This window comes from Cyprinodon variegatus, unplaced genomic scaffold, assembly GCF_000732505.1.
Source record: "Cyprinodon variegatus isolate N-32 unplaced genomic scaffold, C_variegatus-1.0 Scaffold333, whole genome shotgun sequence".
In the NCBI taxonomy this organism is placed as follows: Eukaryota; Metazoa; Chordata; class Actinopteri; order Cyprinodontiformes; family Cyprinodontidae; genus Cyprinodon; species Cyprinodon variegatus.
Window position 1 is genome coordinate 169,771 of NW_015150786.1, and position 22,411 is coordinate 192,181.

General features: G+C 38.1%; 1 protein-coding gene across 1 annotated transcript in view; it reads left to right on the forward strand.

The window, feature by feature from the left end:
* Window positions 1-869: 869 nt before the first annotated feature.
* LOC107091361 (protein FAM53B-like) overlaps window positions 870-22,411 on the forward strand; it is a 29,719-nt gene continuing 8,177 nt past the window's right edge. The window contains exons 1-4 of the mRNA XM_015385221.1: window positions 870-1,005; window positions 15,181-15,455; window positions 18,372-18,426; window positions 20,228-21,048. Of these exons, the coding sequence (XP_015240707.1) occupies window positions 15,375-15,455; window positions 18,372-18,426; window positions 20,228-21,048 (957 nt within the window). The 5' untranslated portion in view covers window positions 870-1,005; window positions 15,181-15,374. The remainder of the gene's footprint in view (window positions 1,006-15,180; window positions 15,456-18,371; window positions 18,427-20,227; window positions 21,049-22,411) is intronic.

Consider the following 22,411-nt stretch of genomic DNA (forward strand, 5'->3'; position numbering starts at 1 on the left):
CTAGACAACAAAAACACTATGGTTAATTATGCACATCAATATACTAACGTTAAAGATGATAAGTACAGAATTCAAGCAGAAATAGATTTAGTGTTTTATGGGGTAAAGAGAAAATTAAGTGTCTCTAGGTGTCTTCAGTGAAATCATAGATAAATACCTATTTATCTATCGAATGATTACTGATAAAAGTAGGTAAGTAATGACTATGGAAAAGATGTTTGCCCAAAAATCTAACCTTAAAGAATTTTATCCACTATACCTTTTATCTAGAAAGCATTGATGTTTGAATATATTTGTCTATTTGTTAGCAAAGGCAGTGGGAAATTATAGTTTGTCTTTATTTAGAGAATATGGATGTTTTGCTGATTAATTTTCCTGTTGGAACAGAGGTTTTGGTGCCTATCTTTTGGTTATTGCCTGGCCACCCTTACAAAAATGTTCTGGCTACGCCTCTGCAATTAACTTATCATGTTCTGACGTTTTCTCTATATTACAACAGCTGAATAAAAAAAAATGATGACTAGTTTTGCTTTCTTGTCATAACTAAGCTTTTTCTTCTCGTCATGACTAAAATTTATAGTAAAAATCACACGAGCAGCACCCAGTGGGAGGAGACAATTGCGGCTTAATGGAACATACCAATAGGAAAGGGGCAGGAGGGGTATAAAATATGTTTTAATCAATAAAACGTGCCCTTTTAGTTAAAAACAAAATACTGTTCTTATTTTCAATCAATCATTTATGTGTCAGCTTCTTCCCTGTGTTTTTGTATTTTAGGTTTTTCTTTGTCCGGGCTGCCTCCGGCCCCCCTCCGCGGTGCTGTTTGGTTTGCACGCGGATATTGCTTCAGTCCGGTGGAGTCTGAAGGCAGCAGCTCTGCTGCTTTCACTGCTTCTCAGTCCTGCTAGTAGGACGCTCCTCCGACGGCTGCAACTGCGGAGAAATCTCCCTTCTCTCTACTTTTAATGAAGATGACATAGCTTCAAAAAAGCCTCTGCTGACCAGGTAGTATTTGCTCAAACCCATGGTTGTTTTAAACAGCTGTATAATGATGTTTGTGCTTTTAAACCTGCATGAAGTTTTCTCTCCTCATGCTGGTTTCCCTATAAGCAGCACACCTAGTGGGACTAGAGAGAAAACTTCTGTTTATTTATTTATCAATATTATTTAACTGGAACATAATGAAACGAGAAACATAAAACTGCTTGATATCAGATGCAGGAATAAATAAAGTGAATTGAAGCTGGTTAAGCTTAATAAACAGCTTTTGGTGTGCAGTAAACAAGCACCTTTTAACATCAAACTATCCTCTATTTGACAGAGACAGCCATGACACTGAAGCTGCAGATAATACCTGTGTGTGGATTTACAGTGTGGTTGTTTAGCAGCTTATTGACAAACAGCTCCTCACCACAGATGAGAAGAAACTGAAAGGCTTGAGTGCTTTGCCTCATGAAGCCTTGTTGCATATCTCTTCCCCCATCTTCACCACACGTACAAGTTCTTTTTTTCCCCCTCTACAAATAAGAATCAGAAATTACTAAATCTAAGAGTGTTTTGAGGTTAGTTTGCCAAAACATATGCTTTGTTATTTTCCCCTTCTTGATAAGGGAAGGCAGTTGCAGCCAAATTACAAATATTCAGCTTTGTTCTATTATGATTGTACTTCTATATGAATATATATATAACCTAAACATGTGTTGTTACATATGAAAGCAAACCACTAGGAGCAAGAAACCATAACATACATTGAATGAATCATCTGCAGCTATACTGAACAAGCCGCCTACGCCAGGGTCATTTTGCAGCCTCTTTATTGCAGTCTCGGATCATAATCAAAATGAGGGCACTCAGAAACCATTCAGTAGCTCGTCTCCCCTTAGTTTCATTGTTTCTGAGTTTAGGAAGTAAGCATGCCAACTTATGTTTCGCTTTGCTTAACATTTTATGACTGTTGGTTGATCTATGGTGGATACCAAAAACACACCTTCACAGAGAACCGTTTTTTTTTCTTTTTGCAATTATCTGAAATTCCTAGATGGATGCTTTTTAATCCCCCCTCCTTCCCAGCAGTGCTTGGCCCATAACGTGCAAGGACGAGGGACAAATTTGGTCTGCAAAACAGGAAATGTCACAGGCTCCTTCAAAGATCCTGCTCTTGTAAATGGCCCTCATGAATAGTAAATATGGCTACAAGTTTAAGGTCGACACTTAACCACAGAAAGGCAGAAGATTAAATCTCACGCCAGCTCTAGTGTCTAATTGCATTTCAGATGTTGATAGGGGTTCCTTACAGCGAACAGAAATAGTTCATGTTGAAGAAAACTTGCTCAGAGGAGCTCTTATCTTTTTGAAAAGAAAAAAAAAACAACTTTGATGGCTACTCATTGCTGAGGTTTCCAAAATAAACTGCTTCTGGAATCTGGAGTCACAGATTCCAGTTAAGGCCAGGTTGTTAAAAAAAAAGTTACACCTATTATGTATTAAAGTACTTTTAATAAGATGGCAGAAAAAGTTTTAAAGTAACAGAATTGTCTTTAACAGTTCCTCCTTTTCAACACCTGTTGCTTTGCACTGCCTGAAAGAAAAAACTTATACACAGGAACTGTCCTTTTGTTCTTGAATGTTTCCCAGTTCCAAAAAATCAGTGTGGTTTTCATTGTTTTTTTTGGGAAAAAGAGCGTACACACACAAATGTGATTAAAAAAAAAACAATCTAAAAAAACAAAATTTTAATCAGTAATATTTAAATAATATACATAATATTGTGTAGAGTATGCTTTTTGAACAATTATAATGCGTATCTTAAAGGTATAGTGGAGGATTTTCACAAAATTTTGATCTCCACTTTTAATCACAATCCTTAAACGCGTGCAAGAGTGTGCATGACACCATTTCTCCTTATGCACACTCTATTTAGAAAGTTGCTGTTTGCATCGCTCATACAAGCTTACTTTCAAAAAGAAGATTTACAATTTTTCCACTACGTCAGACTCGACACCGGTAAGTGAAAAAAGTGTCGAGCAGGTAGGACGGCCTTACGTAAACATATCACCAGAATGAACGACAATTAGGACCGCTTATTTTCACGATCCACCTGGGATAAAAAAAACCCTCCACTATACCATTAATGGTTTTGCATCTATAGAAAGAAGTTGTTTCCTTTAAATAAAGGCATTTAATCCATTTTTACACATTGTGAAATCCTTACATACCATAAAAGAGTCGAACTGTGACATTTTTAATCAACATTATCACACTGTGAGAATCTCGTGTCTGGTCACAGCTTGGTGAGAACAAGCCCTCCAAATCTATAAATTGGTGTCATGTGAATCTGCAAACCTGCTGCTGCAGTTTGTCTGATGATTACCCCCCCTTAACCCAGTCCAACATTTAGGTTTTTTTTTACCACTGTGCAAAAAGTTTTGATCATATGCAAAATGTTTTACCTTAACATTTCAATGAATGAAGATGTTCAACTCATGTCGGTCTTCCCAGTTTTTTCTGAGTGACGCCAGAAGTCTAAAATAAGAACAATCTCACTCAGCCCTTGAAGTATCTGATTACTGAATTAGTAAAGGAAATGCAATCAACCATTTAACAGAGACTGCTTCTTGCTTTTTTTTGTTTTTTGTTTTTGAGCGGCGGTACTCAAAAGTGGCCAGATACCCTGGCAAATCATTGTTCACAGTGACTGGCAGTCACTTTAATGAAGTGCAGCTTTGGCGTGCAGCACTTGTACTCGACAACAGCTCTGGCGCTGTTAGACAGCGGGCCTGTTTTGGACATGCTGGAAGCATAATTTATGGCAGCAATCTTAGGCTGGTGGGTTGGGTTTTTTTTCTAAGGGGATCGCTCTGCGCTGCAGTGTGTGCTTAAGATGCTAACATTCACAAAGCCTTTGTGTTGCAAGCAAAAGGTCCTATTAGAGCTCCATTCTGCCAGTGGGCAGCTGTGTGCCTGTGGCTGAGCCAGCCTCTGGTCCATTCAGCGTCTCTGCGTAGAGCTCAAACTCTGTCTGCACTCTGACGCACATGCTGCCACCTTCAACCCACTCCTTTTTGCATTCTTTATTCCAGTCGGCCTATTTCACCTCCACCCATTGCTGTTTTTTTGTCTCTCTTTATATTTCATACCGCCCTGTGATGTTCCTGCAAAGATAACACAACTGGATTGTTTGCCATGTCTCCATGTTAGATTTACGTTTCAGTGACCTGTGCTCCAGTCCAGACAAGCTGCAACGTATATTTACTCCATGCTCTGTATTTATATGAATTCTTCCCTTCTCCAATGAACATGTTTCTTCCTCATTAACATAACAGATTTGAGAGTCTGGCGTCTTGTCACCCACAGAGCCTAAGACCTGCATCTGAAAAGAAAAGAAAAGAATGGCGTAGAAAAGAAAAGAGGCAGACTCGCATACACAGGAACTCCCCCAACCCCCTAAAAAGCAGACTGCTTAGATGAAAGGATTTCTGGGGTTGCAATTGAAATGTCCCCATCCACTCATCTCACTCCTGTGTTTATACATGGTGACCATGAGGAAGCATCTCGAGTCTGAGGAGAAAATAAAGTAGAGCAAAGTTTTTGACTCTCAAATGAGGATCTGTCCCCTCAGGCATAGTTTTTGTTAGTTCCTTTGCATATCCACTGGGATGCTATTGTATGCTTTGTGTGCGCTTAACCTGTTTCTTACTGAAAAACCCCCCATAGTCCAGGTGAGCTGATGTTTTTTGCATTTTGTTTATTTTTCTTATTGTATTCTGCGGTTTATGAACAACAGCGTTTTGCATTCCTGTCTCTCTATTTCCTGGCTACGCTGGAATGAGCTTTCCTCGAAACTTGACCCCATGGTATCTTTCTAGATGGTTCAATGAGGGACGGGCATTTCTATACCTACCCCCTTTTTCTGATACCATCTCCCATTTGCCTCCGTTTAGAAACAGAGAACTGAAAGCTTCGGTTAGCGTTCAGCACAGACAGCCTTATTTTGTGTATTTTTAGAGCTTGTTTTTTATCCGCTGGTAAGACAGAACTTATTTAAACTTTTTTTTAAAAATAAAGGGATAGTCTTTATTTGAAACTACTGAGATTTGTGAAAATAAAAACCTTTACTCTATTTCTAAAAGCAGGAAAACACCTTAAACTAGAGCCTTAAGGTTCTCTTTCCGGTGTTTTACTACTTTTCACTTATAGTTTTACATAAATAAGATTTTTGTTAACAGAAATTTGCTGGAGAGAAGAACCAGCTTTTTTTTGGGACCATATATATATATTTTTTTATTTTTGTCTTAAAAAGGTCTGACTCAGCAGACTCGTCTCACCACTGCAGGTTTAACAAAGGCAGCACTTCCGTCAAGCCTGGTGCCAAATTTCCATCAGTGTTGATCAGTAGTTTGGCCAAGAAATACCTGTAATATTTAACAGTGAGCTAGATTTTCCAGAGAAAAGACAGCCCAGATGTTTATGGGCGTTGGTGTCATTTTCACTTTAGTGTAAGTGCGAGTAAGACTTTAATCTGACATTTCAAAGTCAAACATTATTTTCTGCACTTGATCGAACACTCTCTTCTTAATAACTTTTTTTTTTTTTTTTCTGTGTTTAAAACCTTAGCAAACTTTTTCTTTTATGATTCGTATCATCTGTGTGATGAGATCAGGTGATGAAGTAACATAGTGAGATAAATAAATTACAAGTTTATTATATACCAGCTTTTCATTTGTTGATTGAGATTGTAAGGCATTTTTGCATCTGTAGGAAAACTCTAAATGCTTTTTATTAAACCTTCAGCATTAGAAATAAAACCTGGTTTTCCTGGTTTGTGTCATTTTTTTTGACACTTTGCTGCATCCTTAACAGCGTCTTTCTCTACAAGCTTAGGCTTGATAACAAAGCCAGTGTGACCAGATAATCCTGCTCTTACCAATCGTGTAATGATCTACAGTCTTTATACTCTTGTGACATATTGTGTTTGAGTCTGTCTGCGTGTTTTACATTTTTATTTTACACAAAGCTGCAGGTTATTCCCAGCATCGGTAGAATAAACATTTTAACTGATTTACAACCCGGCTGGCTGGCTGCAGTTCAGATATTTCTGAGAAATAAATCCAGATGTGACAGACGTGTTGCAAAGACTTTTGTGACTAAAGCTAAATTCTGTTATGGATTTCCCTTTTTTAATATATTTGTATTACACATCTTAAAACAAAGATTGTGCTCACTTGTGCTCAAAAGCTTTAGAGTATCAATCCAATTGCAGATGCAAATCATTTCTATATTTAATTGCTTTTATTTCAGTATAGAACAACAACAATCATTCCCTTTATTTTGTTATATACAATGATTTTATATGGATGTTTCTTTGTTCTTTTGTCTTTCCTTTGTCCTGAATGGTGGTATATAAATAAACAAAACTGGTCTTTATAAGGCCCTTAAAATAGTTTATGAATTAATGTGTAATATCTAATAATATAACATGTACTTATTATTTGTGTGTTACTACTCAAAAGTTCTGCAAATGCAGTCATATTATGCGGTCATATTTATTTTAGGTATTCAACTTATTGTTTTATAAGAATTCATAATGCAAATTTGTTCTTTGTTAGGAACTTCTCTATATTACTTAGGTTATATTAGTAGGCTAAATGTGATGTTACTCTATGTTTATGACCTCATTTAGGTCTTATTCCCATCCTTTTTTAATGAATATAGAAATGAGCACCTTCCAAATTTATTAGTTTTTAAATTTGTATTCTAATTTAAGGGGAATGTCAGCCTAGCAAGACCTTTACCCTCCGATTGCTCCCTGGGTGCCCCACAATGGCAGCCCACTGCTCCCCTAGGCGATAGTTTAAATGCAGGGGTACATTTTTCCAATGTGAGATCAATAAAGTTTCTGATTATTATTATTAATTTCACAGAATATGCAACATTTCTTATCATAGAAGTAAAGCATTTAGTGCAACTTCTGGTCCACTAACTTTAGCATTATAACATCCCCATATTTCATGTCTAGAAATTATTTTATTTTATTATTTTAACTGCCAAGCAAGGGAAGAGTTGCTGTCAGCTGACTGAGTACTATGCAGTAAATGGGTTGAGAATGGGGGTGTGGTCCTCTATAAGTTTAGTGCTGGTCACTCTGACTCTCTTTGGCAACTCAAGAAATAGACTTTCAACTGTAGGAATGTTATGGCCGGAATGTTGCAGAGATTCTTTTAGCTTTTAATTTGTCAAACCTTGCTATGCTTTTTAGGCTGTGCTGGGATTAACAATGAAAGCTGAAAATTTTTATAAACTAGTCCCTCTCTGCTGAGAATAAGAAGAATTTCTCTTTTTCTTCTTCATTATTATTTAATAATAGAAATGATCCACTTTTAGTTAAGTTTTCTGTTCTCCATCGCTATCTTAGAGCTGTAAGAGGAAGGGAAAGCTACAAAAAATATTGGTAAATTCCAAGCTTGCAGTTGACCAATTCGAATACATACTATTTTCAACAGAATAGAAACGGTCCTTCCTGTTTTGCTGTGCAGAATGTAGAACACTCACAGATTGTTGTACATTTCCCCTATTTATAGCTGTAGATATTGTGGTTGGCTCCTTAATGAAAAAAAAAGAAAAACTTAGAGCACACCTTCAGCTTACTGTTAGATCTCGTTCTGTTTAACACTCCTGTTTCACAGTGTGCTGAGCAGTCAGAGGGTCCATGTGGTTAAGTGAGCCTCGTCACGAATGAATGAATGGGCCGATGGAATGCTACATAGTTTTCATTCTGACATACTCCCATCTGTACACAATCCCATAACCCGCTACAGCTCCACGGTGGGAATATGGTGTTATGTAACAATAAAAGGATACTTTATTGGCTGATCAGTTGTGACAGGATGTGTAATATAACTTTGTTTTGCAACTCGGGAGTTGGTTCCCCCTCCGTTTTTCTTTTTTTTTTTTTTAGCTGAACAATTGTAAGGGATTGCCAGGAGCACTGGAGGCTCCCATGTAATGCATCTCTGATGGATTAAGGCCTTGGTTTGTGTTTGGAAAATGGAGCCAGAGCCAGACACTCATGGAGAATGGCAGGGATTGATTGGGAGGGAGCAGTGTAATTAGTGGACTACCTGATGTATGGGTAGCCATGGCTTTAAAGAGTTGCTCCAGGGGGCAGGAGGCCTCATACCTTTCTTTACTTGAACTCAAACACCTGATCCAATGCCTGTCAAGTTTTCAGTTGGCGCATTTCTGCTCTAACACACAGAGATCAAAGCCTGAATACATTTTAGACTCTAAAAAACAGCTTTTAGTTTGCAGGTTACACCTACCTAAATCAAATAACGTTTCTCATTGGGGCAATTTCCTATAACAAACACACACACTGATAAGGAACTGATGAGCTGTCCAGACATTCGTTTTAGCAACTTGGGTGACACGTGCCCTCTCCAAATCACCATTTGCCAATATTGATGTCTGTTTGTGAATGGCTGCTATGGCTACCAATTCACTTCCTCGAAACAGTGTTTAACTTTGCTACTATTTTATACAGGGCAACAATACTTTTAGTCAGTCTATCTACGATGTAAATGAAGAAAAAAAACTATTGGCAAATTATTAAGCTATTGATTAAGAAATCAAAGTTTGTTCACATCCATATAGATAGATATATATAGATAGATATATCTTTAATTCAGGGATTTATATTTTCTGCACTTAAAACTTTTCTGTAATTATGTTTGTGTAATAATCAAGGCTCAAACCCAGTGATATGCTAAATGTTCATCTATTGCAAGAATAACAGCATGAGATCATTGAAGATGATCATAAGTAGAGTGACCAATTTGGTCCTTAACCACCCAGCATATTTAATTCTCTGTGTAAATACATGCATGATGGTAATTTAGACTGGGTATGATTAAAGAGCACAGTAGGAGACACGCACACAAAAAAACAGGTCTTCGAATGTAGCATCAATTTAAACTTCTTATGAATCATGTTTCATTCATCTGCAAAACAACAATATTCTGTAAATTAACTGTTACATGGGATGAAGAAAACTGTTACTTTCTGTCACTCAGTGTGATATAGGATGTGTTTGGCCCCTAAGGTGTTAAACCTCCTTGTCGGTTTTTCATTTAGTCGTCAAGTTTTCAAGCTCTCTAAAGTTTCAAGCTTTCTTGCTGCAAATTTCAAATCACTTTCCGGCAGTTTTGTATGAGTGTGAGACTTAGATATTTGAATTAAGACATCAAACTCTCGTGACTTCTTAAAACAGTCTTGCAAAGGTTTTCTTTAAAACATGCCTGCGGTATCAAAATAAAAAATCTGCAAAACAGCCAATCATAAAACAGATCTTTAGACACGTTCAGCTGCCATTAAAAAAACACTTTTCCCCCCCATGTTGATAATCATATTAAGTTTGGTCTCTCCTTTTACCTGCTGCGATTGTCAATTGCATTAATCCACTGCTGAGACTTCTTATGCTTTCTTTAGTCCTCCATGCTGTATGCTGTCATTGCAATTACACAAACTGGATTAGAAATAATCAAAAAGACTGCAAACATTCAAATAATACCTTAAAAACAACAGGAGAAAATTGAGCAAAAGAAGAAAAAATATGTTTTAAAGGTTTTGTGAATTGCAACATGAAAATGAAGAGCAACATCTCTCTTCATTTTTTATAATACCAAAAAATTGTTTTCCTTCTTGCCAAAGTGAGGCATATTTCCCACATTGGTGTCCTTTGTAATAAATCTTGATGTAATGTAATCATCAGTATTTGCTGTCCTCTTTCAACGAGTTCTTCTTTTTGTTAAAGCAGGAGTGACATATGCTGTGTATGTCGAGCTCATTTGGGGATTTCTCTCTTTGGGTTTTTGGTAATAGTCATTGTGCTCCACACCCAGTTCAGCAGCAGCATAGTCTTACCACAAGGGAAGTAAGCCTCATATATCGCAAAGTATGCTTAGATCTGCGAATTATGTCAGTGTATCTCTGTGTCAGCCATGTAATAAGATGTGGTGGTATGAATTGCATTTAAACAGGCTTTCAAGAAATGGTTGGGCCCAGATCTAAAATGGTGATTGGTTATTTCGCCTTCTTCTGTGCAGATCTGTGGCTATATGTATTTCAGAACAAAGGTTTAGAGGATTTGCTCTGTTGAGTAGTTGATAATATAATAGTTATAGTCTGTGCTGCATCTGTCTGATGGGTATCCTTCTCAACTCATGTATAACTTTTTTTGTGTGTGCCAGGAACCAGTAATCGGTAGTAAGCAAATGCGTAAAGTTACTAAGTATAAATATTTTGTAAAAATAAGTAAGTATTAATACATACTTACTATACTTGAGTAGATTTTTTTTTTTTTTTGGTATGAATTGGCTCATTACTTTACAGATAATGATAGTGGTATGATGTAACAGCTGCACAAAAGAGGGAAACTGAAGGGCTTAAATAAAACCTGTTCAGTTGAATCACATTTTGTTTCTAGAAAAATAAAGATAGTGACATGGACTAAGGACGGGAGCTGGGAAATATTATAGAAAATAACTCAGATTGTGAGATGCAATACTCTCCATCCATTACCCCTTTTATTCATTTTAAATGTGTATGTTGGTCATGTTTTAACTTCTATTTCAAAATGCTGTAAATATCAGAGCTTCAAGTAATCAGCCGTATATGACTGGCTTCTGTTTAGTTCAATTCATATTATGTTGTCTGAAACTAATTTAGAGCAAAACTAACCTAACTAGTTCTTTTTATGCACTCTATACAAACAGTGAGCAAAACTGGGAAATTTTCTGTGCATTACACATTTTGAAGAGTAGTTTTTTTTTAATTAAGGCAAACTTTTCACTTGTAGAAACCTTTTTTTTCTTAAGTACTTTTGACATCTTAGTTGTTAGGTTTATTTTCTTTATTTTCCTTTTTGTAGATTTTTCAACATCTGTCATTTACTCTGTTTCTGTATAACTTTTAACATAAGGTCAAGAAGTTATTGACTAAGAAGAAAAGATAAACAATAAAAATAAAAGAATTTCTAACAATCAATGGCCTGTCACTACTTTAGCCATGCTTAGGATGACCTGAATTTATATTTTATTTCATTAATGTCGTAAATATTACCATCTAATGGTATAAAATGGTTATAACTGCCTTTCGATTCAGATCTTACAAAGTGTAGGTCAGATTTATGTTGGTTATTCTATGTCTTGCACTTATTCAATACATTTTTATCTGATTAATGATTTAGTAGGATGCTAATGATTATTTAACATGCTAAAACCAGCAGGGGTCTACCTATTTAGGCACAAACTTCATTCATAGAACCATTAAATTATGCCTTTAAAAAATAAATCTTAGAAATGTCCCTATAAAGGAAATTGTTGCTGACCAAGTGTTATTAAGGGATGGTTGAGGTTAATCACAAAACCAATCCCAGCCTGATTTTCTGTTTCCTTGTTTTGGCCTGATTTGGACAGGTACCAGTTACCTACAAAAGTAAGATTCTGCATTTATAACTCCTTACCTTAGCCATTTTGATAGGTTCTTTTGTGTCTGGAACAGGGCCTTTTATTAAAAAGAAAAAAAGCTTCTAAAAGTCACAACCCCAAATGCCTAACATTAACACTGACAACACAGAATGTTCAAGTGATGGATCGTGGCTTTTGTTTTTGCACTTGTGAAGAGCTATTGGTGTGATAGTGGGCAGTATTAGGCCTGCCTTCCTACGCATGTGGGTACTAAGGTGATGGCTAAAGTAGTCAGTGGTATGTCATGGCCCACTTTGGACCATTTTTACAACCTCAGCCACATTATCTTGAAGAGGGTTGGCTCTGTCTTTTCCTAGAATTAACAATCCTCAATTCAGCCCATGACAAAAGCATGGAAAAAGTCGAAGAAGTGTAAAGTAAGACACCCAAGCAGTGCTTTGTTTGCTCATCGTAATCTAGTTTGGTGGGAAATGAATTCTTTTCTTTTTATTTCAACCAAAGCCACTGATCAAAGTCTTGACACCAGACGGGCTCCGCACAAGTATGCGGCAGCCAGAGCCAGCTGGGTGACTGACAGCGAACGTCCAATCAGAGAACTTTATTGGGGGCCCAAATGGTCTTCTATTCATCTGCCTGTGCAAATCACTGTCTGGGCAAAGAGCCATGTTATCTTAGCTGCCCTTTTCTTGTGCCCTCCTGAGTCACTTACTTGGAGCATAGAGTTGCCATCTGCAGTCTAACATATGCAAGCAGATGTAATTGTAGCTGGTTTCAAAACTAGAAATGCTTAATGAGGTGTTCTAACAATTCAACAGAAAGCTGGTGAGAAAGTGCAGCAGCATGCACCATTTAAAGTATGGGTAGCCTTTTGTGGAATAGTATAATATAGTGTAGTATAAAAGGTTGATTATGCCAGTTTTAACTTATCCTAGTTTTTGTGAAGGGGTGTCCAGTTGAGCTTGTGAGATTAATGATTGGCTTTGTGTAGTCATATTTCACACACTACCGCAGAGAAATCACACAGTTAAAGGGATCAGTGGAAAAGTGATTCATCGGATTTTAGGTGCTTTGCGACAGAAAAATAATGGTTGTGATCTGATCAGCACAGGTCTAACACAAGTGAACCACATCTGCACTAAGCCCTGGTTTCCTCATCATGACAGGTTGGTTCATTAAGTAGGCTTGGCTCCAGGGCTGAATTCACACTCCCTCTTGCCCTCTCCCATGACCCTATTTGCTTGTCTCCTAACTAGTGCAGGTTAGCATAAACAGACAATCTGTACCGGCACATAAGCATATGCTGCAGTTTCAGCCTTTATGAACATCCTCAAAGCACCCTGACCTCACACTGTAACAACCTTCATGCATGATCACAACGCGCCTCAGCCCTCACCCTGATTACCTCTCGTATACACATAAACCCTGCTATGCTGCTCCACCCAAAACTTTGGTGTCGGCCCTAATCAGTAAAACAGTCTGCAAAAAAAAAAAAAACTGAGCCAGGAAAACATTTCCCTCTCCTTCAGCTCTCTCCACCAGAACCAGCGTCCCTCGTCTGCCGAGGCCAGTTGTGCTCCACTGACTCTCTTGGGTAAATGGAGATAATGGGAGTCATATGCTAGCAGTTGGTTCAACGGGCAAACTAACATGAAACATTTATATTCTTTATGTTGTCATGAGGCCTGCGGAAAAACAAACAAACAAAAAAAAAAAAAACAGACAAAGATGGCATTGTGTAGTAAAGGACATTTCAACGGTGGTCCAAAATTGTTTTATCCAGTTCCCGTGTAAACAATTCCCTCATATGTTTTGTTTTAGGGTGTTCTTTGCTAGACTTGCTGTCCCTCAAAGCTAATTCAGCACTGCGTGCACAGCCTCACACCCGAGAATGTGGAGTGCAGTAACCCTTACTTAATGCTAAACCACATGTTACACAGTCAGGGTAACATTGCAAGCCTGGAAGAGCCATTAGCTTCATGTGTTGTTCCACATTAGAAAGCTGTCATTACCCAACATTTGACCTGAGCTATGATGGTATTCTCTATTTGGATGCTGTCAGTACGCTTAGTGGCTGGTTGATGAAGGAGTTGGCCTTAAGCCTCAAGTTACTGGAGCTATTTCTCCTGAGAAAAGCATGAATGAGCTTTCTCCCATTTAAGCAAATTAGAGCCACAAATGCTCCATCTACCCTCCATGGGTTTTAAGAGGCTTGTTTGCCGCAGTCGTGCTTTGCCAAATGCGGGTGCAGGAGACCGCCGCTTCATATATGTTCCTCCACTGCTTGGGTCTGCTAACCACATCTGTAGTCGTTTGACGAGAGTCCTGTTTTTTTCTGGCATTAGTTAAACTCCGCCTTGTGTTTCAGCATGTTGGGATTCCCACGTATAAACCGTTCCTTTTATTTACAACGATGAGGAAGCAGTTCAGCACACTACAGGGTGTTTTGTTTACCAGGACAGTAGCACTACTATAAGCGTGAAGTTCTTTTGGTAACTGGGTGGTTAAACATTTCTAAGTGTTAGGGTGTTAAACCGAATGTATTATCATATATTTTTACATTGTGGATTAACAGATACTACACCTGCAAGTGTAGACTTTATCTATTTGGCCTCTACATATTTAAAAAAAAATAATTTTCTACTTCTTTATGAGCAGTATTATGAGGTGGAATTAAAATGGTTGCATGACTGAAACAGAATGACATCTAAAATTTAGCTGCATACATTTTCCCATCAACTCTGATCAGTTTAGGGTTCCTGTCTAAGAAAAACAACCTCAACTACCACCATGCTCTGCAGAAATAGTTTGTACCGATGAGTTTATAAAGTTGGTTTCCTACCAAATGCTTGTGTGTTACATGCTGGCCAAAAATAAAACTTTAGTTTTAGAAATAACTTTTCCTGTTTCTAACACATGGCTCAGGGAGAACTTAAAAGAGAGGCATCCTATGGCTTTCTTTTAACAGTTGTTTTTGCATGGGTGGAATAGACTTAAACACTTGCATTTCTTTTAGTGGAGCTGAGGATCTCTACAGCTCCTCCAGAGTTACCATGGACCTCTTTCTTTGTCTCATGGGGAGATTTGCTGTACTCTTTTGCATTTTCAAATAGAATGTTCTCCTGCATATGGGTTCTCATTATATTTTTTCTTTATGTTCTCTAAAAACCTCTAAGGCCTGCAGAAAGACGGCTGGATTAATACTGAGCAGGTTGATGCTACCTACTTCCAGAATGTTATCTCCCTTGATAATTATTCTCTGCATTGTTTTGCTGTATCACATAAAACTTCCATAAAATATGATAAAGTTCTGGCTTGTGTAATAGAAATGTTCAAAGGGTTAGAACATTTATAAGGTTATGAGTTGCTGTATTCAGCAAAAACTGTTTCATACATTTTCTGCATGGCCCTACTGGATTTGTGGGAGGAGGTGGGTTATATAGGTAACATGGAAAATTGTTTTGATTTCATTCGAATTCATTCAAAGCCTCGACCTTGTACAGTCTGCTAGACAAAGTTTCCCTCACAAGCCTCTATTTGTCGAATAACGCTGAAGGCGATACAACTGTTTAAGCATACCTCTTTGCAGGAAGGGAATAAAGAGTTAAAAATGTGCATCCTGTTTGGTATTGATTTTCTTTCATTTAAATCTCATGCCTCTTTATTTATTTATTTATTTATTTATTTATTTATTACACAGGGATCAGCTGAAGCAATAACAGAGACCCTCCTACCTCGACTGGCTTCATCAGCACTGCTCTCTTCAGATGGGAGGTCACAATCTGCTGGTCCGCTTCACCCAAATGCACAATCTGCATTCCGCCCTCATATAAAGATGGCCGCCCGTGGCCTTTTCTTGCACCTGAACACCCCGGAGCAGAGCTGTGCGCTACCATGGTGATCATTTTCTCAAAAACACTGGAAAAGAAGAAGGGTGCGAATGATGTAACGTCCAAGAGCTCCAACAGACAGCTGGTGAGAGAAACTTCACATCCCGGTTCACAGAAAACAAACTTTTACATTTGGTATAAGAAGTAATCACAGAGGTAGTCTCATATACTCTACCTACTGTCACCATCTTGAGTATTCAAGGCCTGAAGCTAGTAGTCCACTTATAATAAAGAAGTAAAATAAAGTGCTATTTTAGTTGAAAGTCTTCATTGATTTTGCTTCATGAAAAGCAAATGTTAAGTTAGAACCCTAATTATGTAACTGTGTCACTAAATCAAGACTACACCTAGTTTGAAAGTAGACCGGCCAGATTGCTAAAACAGGACCTTGTGTTTGTTTGAACTTCAACCGTTTGGATTATTTGTGTGTAGGTAGGTGGGTGGATGTGTGTGTCAGCGTCTTACGTATTTTAATTACCCTGATCATTTCTCAAGAAAAGTCAAACAGGCTTTAAATACTTAACATTCAAAAAGGGAAGTTTGCTTCACAAAACCTCAACCATTCAAATGTGTATTTAAGATTACATATTTTATAAAATGAACTCAAGACGCCATGGTTGTGACATCCATACCTGAGAGCATAATAAAAGGTCGTCAGTGGGTTGTTCTGCTGGAGATCACCGCCGCAGCCCAAATCTGCAAATAAAATAAAAAAAGCTGGAAATCTGAGCTGTTTAGCTCATAATACAAAATATTCCACTTCCATCAGTCACCAAAATCTGATGTGTCTGAGTTCTGCCATTTATTTTTTAGCTGTTTATTGCACCTCAACCAATTTTTAACGTCTTTGTAATGTTCTGTCAGTAATCGCCACCAGTAGAAACTGCAGAATCTTAGGCTACGTTCACACTGCAGCCTGAAGTGACTCAAATCTGATTTTTTTTTGGCCCATATGCGACCTGGATCTGATCTTTTCGTGGCTGTCTGAACAAAACAGATCCGATGTTTTCCAATGCGACCCAGGCCGCTTGGCTATGTGGTCCTGAATCCAATACGAATCTGACCTTTTCAAATGCGACCTGTGTCTGAACAGCAAGGTTGCATTAATCCGACCTGAACGCAATTAATACCCAACAAAGGTCTCTATTCTGGGTCCTGCTATGAAGAGGCGGCAAGAAAAATAACAACCATGGTGGAAGATGATGCGGAGAGCAGTATTTATGTTTAACCATCTTGAAAAGATTGAGTTTTTAAGGTTGGAAAAGATCGCTAGATGCGCTCCGGCACTACCATCCATGTTTACTTCCGTAAACACAGAGCATGCTGACCTGTGATGTCATTGCGTCCTCTACTCCGCATGCGGGACACTTGCGTTGTATGACTGTAGTTCACACAGGAGATCACATACAAGTCACATATATTTGGAAATGTGAACGGCGAAGCAAAAAAATCGGATTTAGCAAAAAAAACCCTGAATATTAGCATCAAGGCCTGCAGTGTGAACGTAGCCTTAGTCAGCAATTTGGATTTTGGGCTTCTCCACTCTACCTGTACTTTAGTTTTGAAATGGTTAATTACACTTTCTCCATGTTGATTGTAAAAGCTATTCCAGTTCACTTTGGATTTATTGAAGTAATTTAGATTTTAAATTAAGGGTGGTCAAAAACAATCTACATTTTTTAAAATTGTGAAAACCTGCCTTGAGATAGAATATGTATATATATGCCAAACAGCTTTAACCTTTGCACTTAGTGGTTAATGGTTACAAATTATTTATACTTGCACTTACCAGCTGTCTTTATTAGTCATCTCTGTCAACACTATAGTAAAACAACACAAGAGCTACTTCTTGTCTTGCTATAAAATAACAGTCTCGGGTGTAGATGCAGATATCAGGCCTAAAGTGCTGCTTTCATGGCCGTATTAAACAAGTGATCAGAAAAAGGCTTCAAACTCATTACTGCTGAGATATTAACATTTTTATTTGTCACAGTTCAGCTTTGCTTTTTCAGGATTTTTATAATGAATCACCCATGTACAAGTATATCTTTTTGTTATTTTATTTCTTTTTTTATTTATTGAACACACCGCTGTACTCCGGTGGTTACATTACATAGGACTTGCCATGGTATTTAAAAAAATATATATTATTAAAGGAGAGCATGGGAATCGCAATATTAAGCACCTGTTATTCCACAAAAATAACATTTTAAAAAGGCATGCTGATATCAAACATTTGCTTAACTTAGCTTGAAAATCTGTCCAAGACTTTATGTGGATTAGGATATTGTATAATGTGTAAATTTAATGCCACGGGTAGACGTTCCACGTTTCTGGAGTTTCTGGTCAGCAGACTCTGAAGGTTAGTCCGTTTTGGGCTTTGTTCAGAATGTGTAATCCACCTTCAAATGAGAACTCACCCACATAGCCACTTTCAACCAGACTAACGGTGAGCCATGTGTGGTCCTCAGACTGAGCCACTGAATTTAATTAATACTGTACATAGGGTGAGTCAGGTTGTTGTAGCACCAAACTACTTTGGCCACCTGGGTAGTTTTAATTTGCTGCTGGTTTCAGTTGTCTTGATGATATGTATTCATTTTTTGGTTCTGCTTTCTTTCCCTCAATCTTCAGAGACATGACTGTTTCAGAGGTTAAAATCATTGGTCCGAGAAGGAACTACTTCCTTGTCTCAGTTCTCCTTGGCTCTGAGTGGTTTATGTTTTTAAAAATTAAAAATGTTTACCCACTTTTAAAAATAAACTGTGGTAAGGATGGGAAAGGCTTGTGTACTAAAACGATAATAATTTAGCAAAACATAAACCAACATCAGGTATATTAATGTTTACATAAGAAGTTTACACAGGGTATGTTTATATTGCTACTAAATGCGTTAAATTTATATTAATATTTATATTTATTTCAGGAGCAATATTTGTGGAATTTTCTTTCCTACTTTTTAGTTTTAGTGTCTTACTGACTGTTTATTTATTCTCTGCAGAGTGATCTCCGCACCATGAGCAGAGGGACCACCCTCTTCTCCTGTGGAACAGTCGGTCAGTTGTTCTTGCTTTTTCTGCCTTTATATTTAAAATTTCTAATTTTTGCATTCCCAGCACAGTAGTTTAATATTTCCATTTTAAAAAACTATGGAGCAGATACCAGCGATGATCCTTTACTTCCTGTTTAATTATTTCTAAGGCAAATATGAGTCAATCTGCTGAAATGAGGAGATAATGAGCACTAACAGCCTAATGATAGATGAGGAACATTTGGAAAACTCCCAGTAAAAAAACAAAACGGATGTGATCTATTTTTACTTGGAGTTCAAACTCGGAAACTTCAAAGTTGAGAGATTATATTATACTCAGATTATCAGAGTTATAAATAAACTATTTTAATCATGAATCTCAGCAGGTTTTCTCTAGGAGGCAGCTGTGTAGAGTTTCAAATTCATGATTGGTGACAAAGCTGTTTTTCCACTTGGACTTCTGACGTCCCACTGGCTTTTCTCTTTGAGTTTTCCAAAACAAAACTAAGAATTTCAACTAAGAATTAAATGCATAATTGAAAAGCATATTTCTACTAATGAATGAGTGCCAATACATCGCTTTAGAAGCATCGGTCTAATTTACTGCCTCCTTGATAAGTCCGACTATGAAGTTCAGTGATCCTGATTAACTGTCTTGTTGTTTAGCTTGGTCTCTCACTTCTCACTTTCTCCATCTGTTACTCATCCCCTTCTCATGATAAGGCTGCACCTGCCTCCATACAACGTTGCACAGGGTTCTCATGGGAGGGAGCTGTAATTGAATACGCCGTTGCCTATGTCAACAATTTCTCTTAGGCTGTATTAGAGTTGCAGTAATTACTCCCCGTGTTAAAAGACGTGCCACTGTAAACACAAGCATGCACTATCACTTCTTTTCTCTTTAGCGAGAAAGGCGTTGACGTCACTGGTATTAGAGCGGCCGACTTTTCCCGCTTTTACCCTCCCATTCGTGCGTCTACTTGGTTTCCTCTTGGAGTAAATCTAAATATCATTTTGTCGAGTTATTTTCAGACATTCCACGAAATAATCACTGCCTCCAATATATGTTTTTAGTCTGACCAAAACAGTTGTTTCAATAAGCGATGAAAGCCTGCCTAGCTTTAAGACCAGGTACCCATGATGATAGGATTTAGGTCTGCAAGAGGATCTCTTTACAAAAAGCCCCAGTTGATTTATTTAGCTTAGCATCTTAAGCAACTGTGGCAATTTACTGTCTGGGTATTATCTCCTCCTGTTGTGCGGTAGACCTCCATGCTGACGATGAGATCACTGTGAATACTACCACTTTTACGGGTTTTCAAAGCATACTTGTGTCTAGTTCTATCACTTGATGGTTATTATGGATTATAACTCTGAAACCTGCACTAGAGGCAGTCAGATTTTCAAATAATCTGGAATGTTTTGCTTTTTTATCTTCTGAATTCCTTAGATTTTTCCCTAAAAACTGTGGGCAAACTTCCTGCTATTTAATGTTAAGGGAAATAAAGACTTATCCTTAGTTTCCTATTCCACATTTTCTTTTTTTTATTTGGATCATATTTATTTATAATTAATCCTAAAAATGCTTAAGAAACAAGTTTTACCTGAGATTTTTCTGATTATTTACTAGCTGCTCATAAAAAAAAACAACAATCCAATATAAACATGATTTAATCTATTTAAAGCTTTGTTTTCTTTAAATACAACTGTGTCATTTAAGGTATTACTCATGTAAAAGATAAAGTTCATTGTATTGCTAATGTTATGTTTTTCATATCTCTGTTTATGCCAGTCAGGCTGAGTCTGTTGCTTATGATTGATTTCAGAGGCAGATAGATGGTTGGACCTGGGACGAAGCTGTGCCATCCAGGAGAAAGCTCGAGATTCCAGTTTGGAGAGCCTGTGGGATGTGGGGCCTGAACCTGGGGGCTTGCACTGGGCCAAAGAACCAGGCAGCACTACCGCTATCACCAGTCTGATAAGAGATCTCACCCTGGGAAACAGGATCAGCTCTCATGGGACCCCCCCTACCCCAACACATTTCATAAGCGGCACCCAGACTCCTGCGGCCCCTCCGAGCAAACGGCAGTGTCGCTCCCTGTCGTTCTCAGATGAGTTCAGTGGGTCCCGCTCATCCTGGAGGCCTCAAGGCTCCAGAGTGTGGACATCTGTGGAGAAGCGTAGGTACCATAGTGGAGGGAGCGTGAGAGGAGGATCAAGCCATTTCCCTCCAATGCAGCGCAGCTCCAGCTTCAGTTTGCCTTCATGCTCGAGCTCAGCCCCAGAGGGAACCCGGGACCCACCACTCTTCAACCAGCAGCTGCCTCTTCACCTTCAGTTCACTGCCTCCTCTGTGTCCCCTAACTCAGTTTTCTCGCACCACTCACACAGTCAGGCCTTTCTCCGGCCTTTATCCCTTTCCCACGAGCAAATCAGCCTGACAGAGCTTCAGCAAGAAGAGGCATCTGAGAGCAGCTCGCCAGACTCCACCCCAGAGCTGGGAAGGAGAGGTGCCGGAAAGGGGAGTCTGTCTCGAAGCAGGTCTCAGCCCTGTGTGCTGAATGACAAAAAGATTGCTATGAAGCGCCGAAGACCAGAGGATGCCCAGGAGCAGCGTCCCTCCCTGGATTTGGCAAAGATGACTCAGGTAAGCTGGAAATAATAACACTCACTGACAAGAACACACAAGCATGGATTCATTGGAAAGAATACAGGGATGAAGATCAAGGTTTAGTAACAATCTGTTAAACATGATTCAATTCATTTAGCAAGAGTTGGTGTCAGTCTCCATCTAATTTCTAAGTTATCCTAAAAAAGGCCCATTATTAAATTTAGCCAACATACGGGAAAAATGCTTTCCCCCGTGTTCTGACTAAAGATAATCATCATACAGCATTAGGTAATATTAAATCTGCATGTAATTAGCCTGGTTTAGGTCAACCTGAGTAAAGCTTTCCTAATGAAATTTCCCTTTAACCCATGTAGGGGCGTCACCTGTGTGCATCCACACTACTTAGGTCTATACAAGTGCATCTCAACCAAGTTTTAACGTCTTTGAAAGGTTCTGTCAATAATGGGCACCAGTAGATGACATGGCTTCCCAAATCACCACTGACTGCAGAAACTTGGTGAACAATTTAGATTTTAGGCTTCTCCACTCTACCTTCTCCACTCTACCTGCAATTTATTTCGCAATCCTCTTCAGGTTGCATTTTTTCATTTTCCTTCCACCTAATTTTTCATTCATATTCTTGGATGTAGCACTTTAAACAGCTATCTTTTTTAAAACAATTACCTCATGTAGCCTTTTCTACTTGTGGAGCGTCTCAAACAGCTTTGGACGGCTGTCAGGTCATAGTTCTTGCCAATGATCACTTAGCCCATGGATAGAGCATTTCTGTCATGTTAATATATCTTTATTAGTATTATGCAATATTAAATATTCCTGAAAAAAAACCATTTTAGGGTTTCTAAGCTGAGCAAATCTACATAATGCAGCATTCTACTTAGGATGTATTATTTCAGTTTGTTTTGCATTGCACCTGCACACGTGAAAGTTATGATCTTTTTTTTTTTATAACTCTGTAGGAGAATAAAAAAACATGAAATTGTTTTGGTAATTTAAGTGTATTTGGTCTGCTGTCAAGCCAGTGAAAGAAACAATAGGTGATTAATTGTTAGGTTATTTGGATGTGCTGATCTCCATCTTGCCTTCCCCATGTTCAGAGTTTGTTTGTTCTTTTCTAAAGTCAAAGGAAGCAGTGGAACAGTATAGATGAAGCCTGGACAGACCTAAAATAGAGCGGCATAAGTTGCTTCATCACATGCATTGTTTTTAAATCTTGCTCTTATGGGTGTAAGGAGCTTATCTTCTCTAGTTTAGTCTATTTTTTATTTATTTTTTTCATAAAATGCTGAAATGCTGGACCAAATCCGCATAATCAATGCAAGAATGCAGACCGTGTCTGTTTTAACTCTCTTTTCCCGAGTACAACTTCCACCTGGGCCTC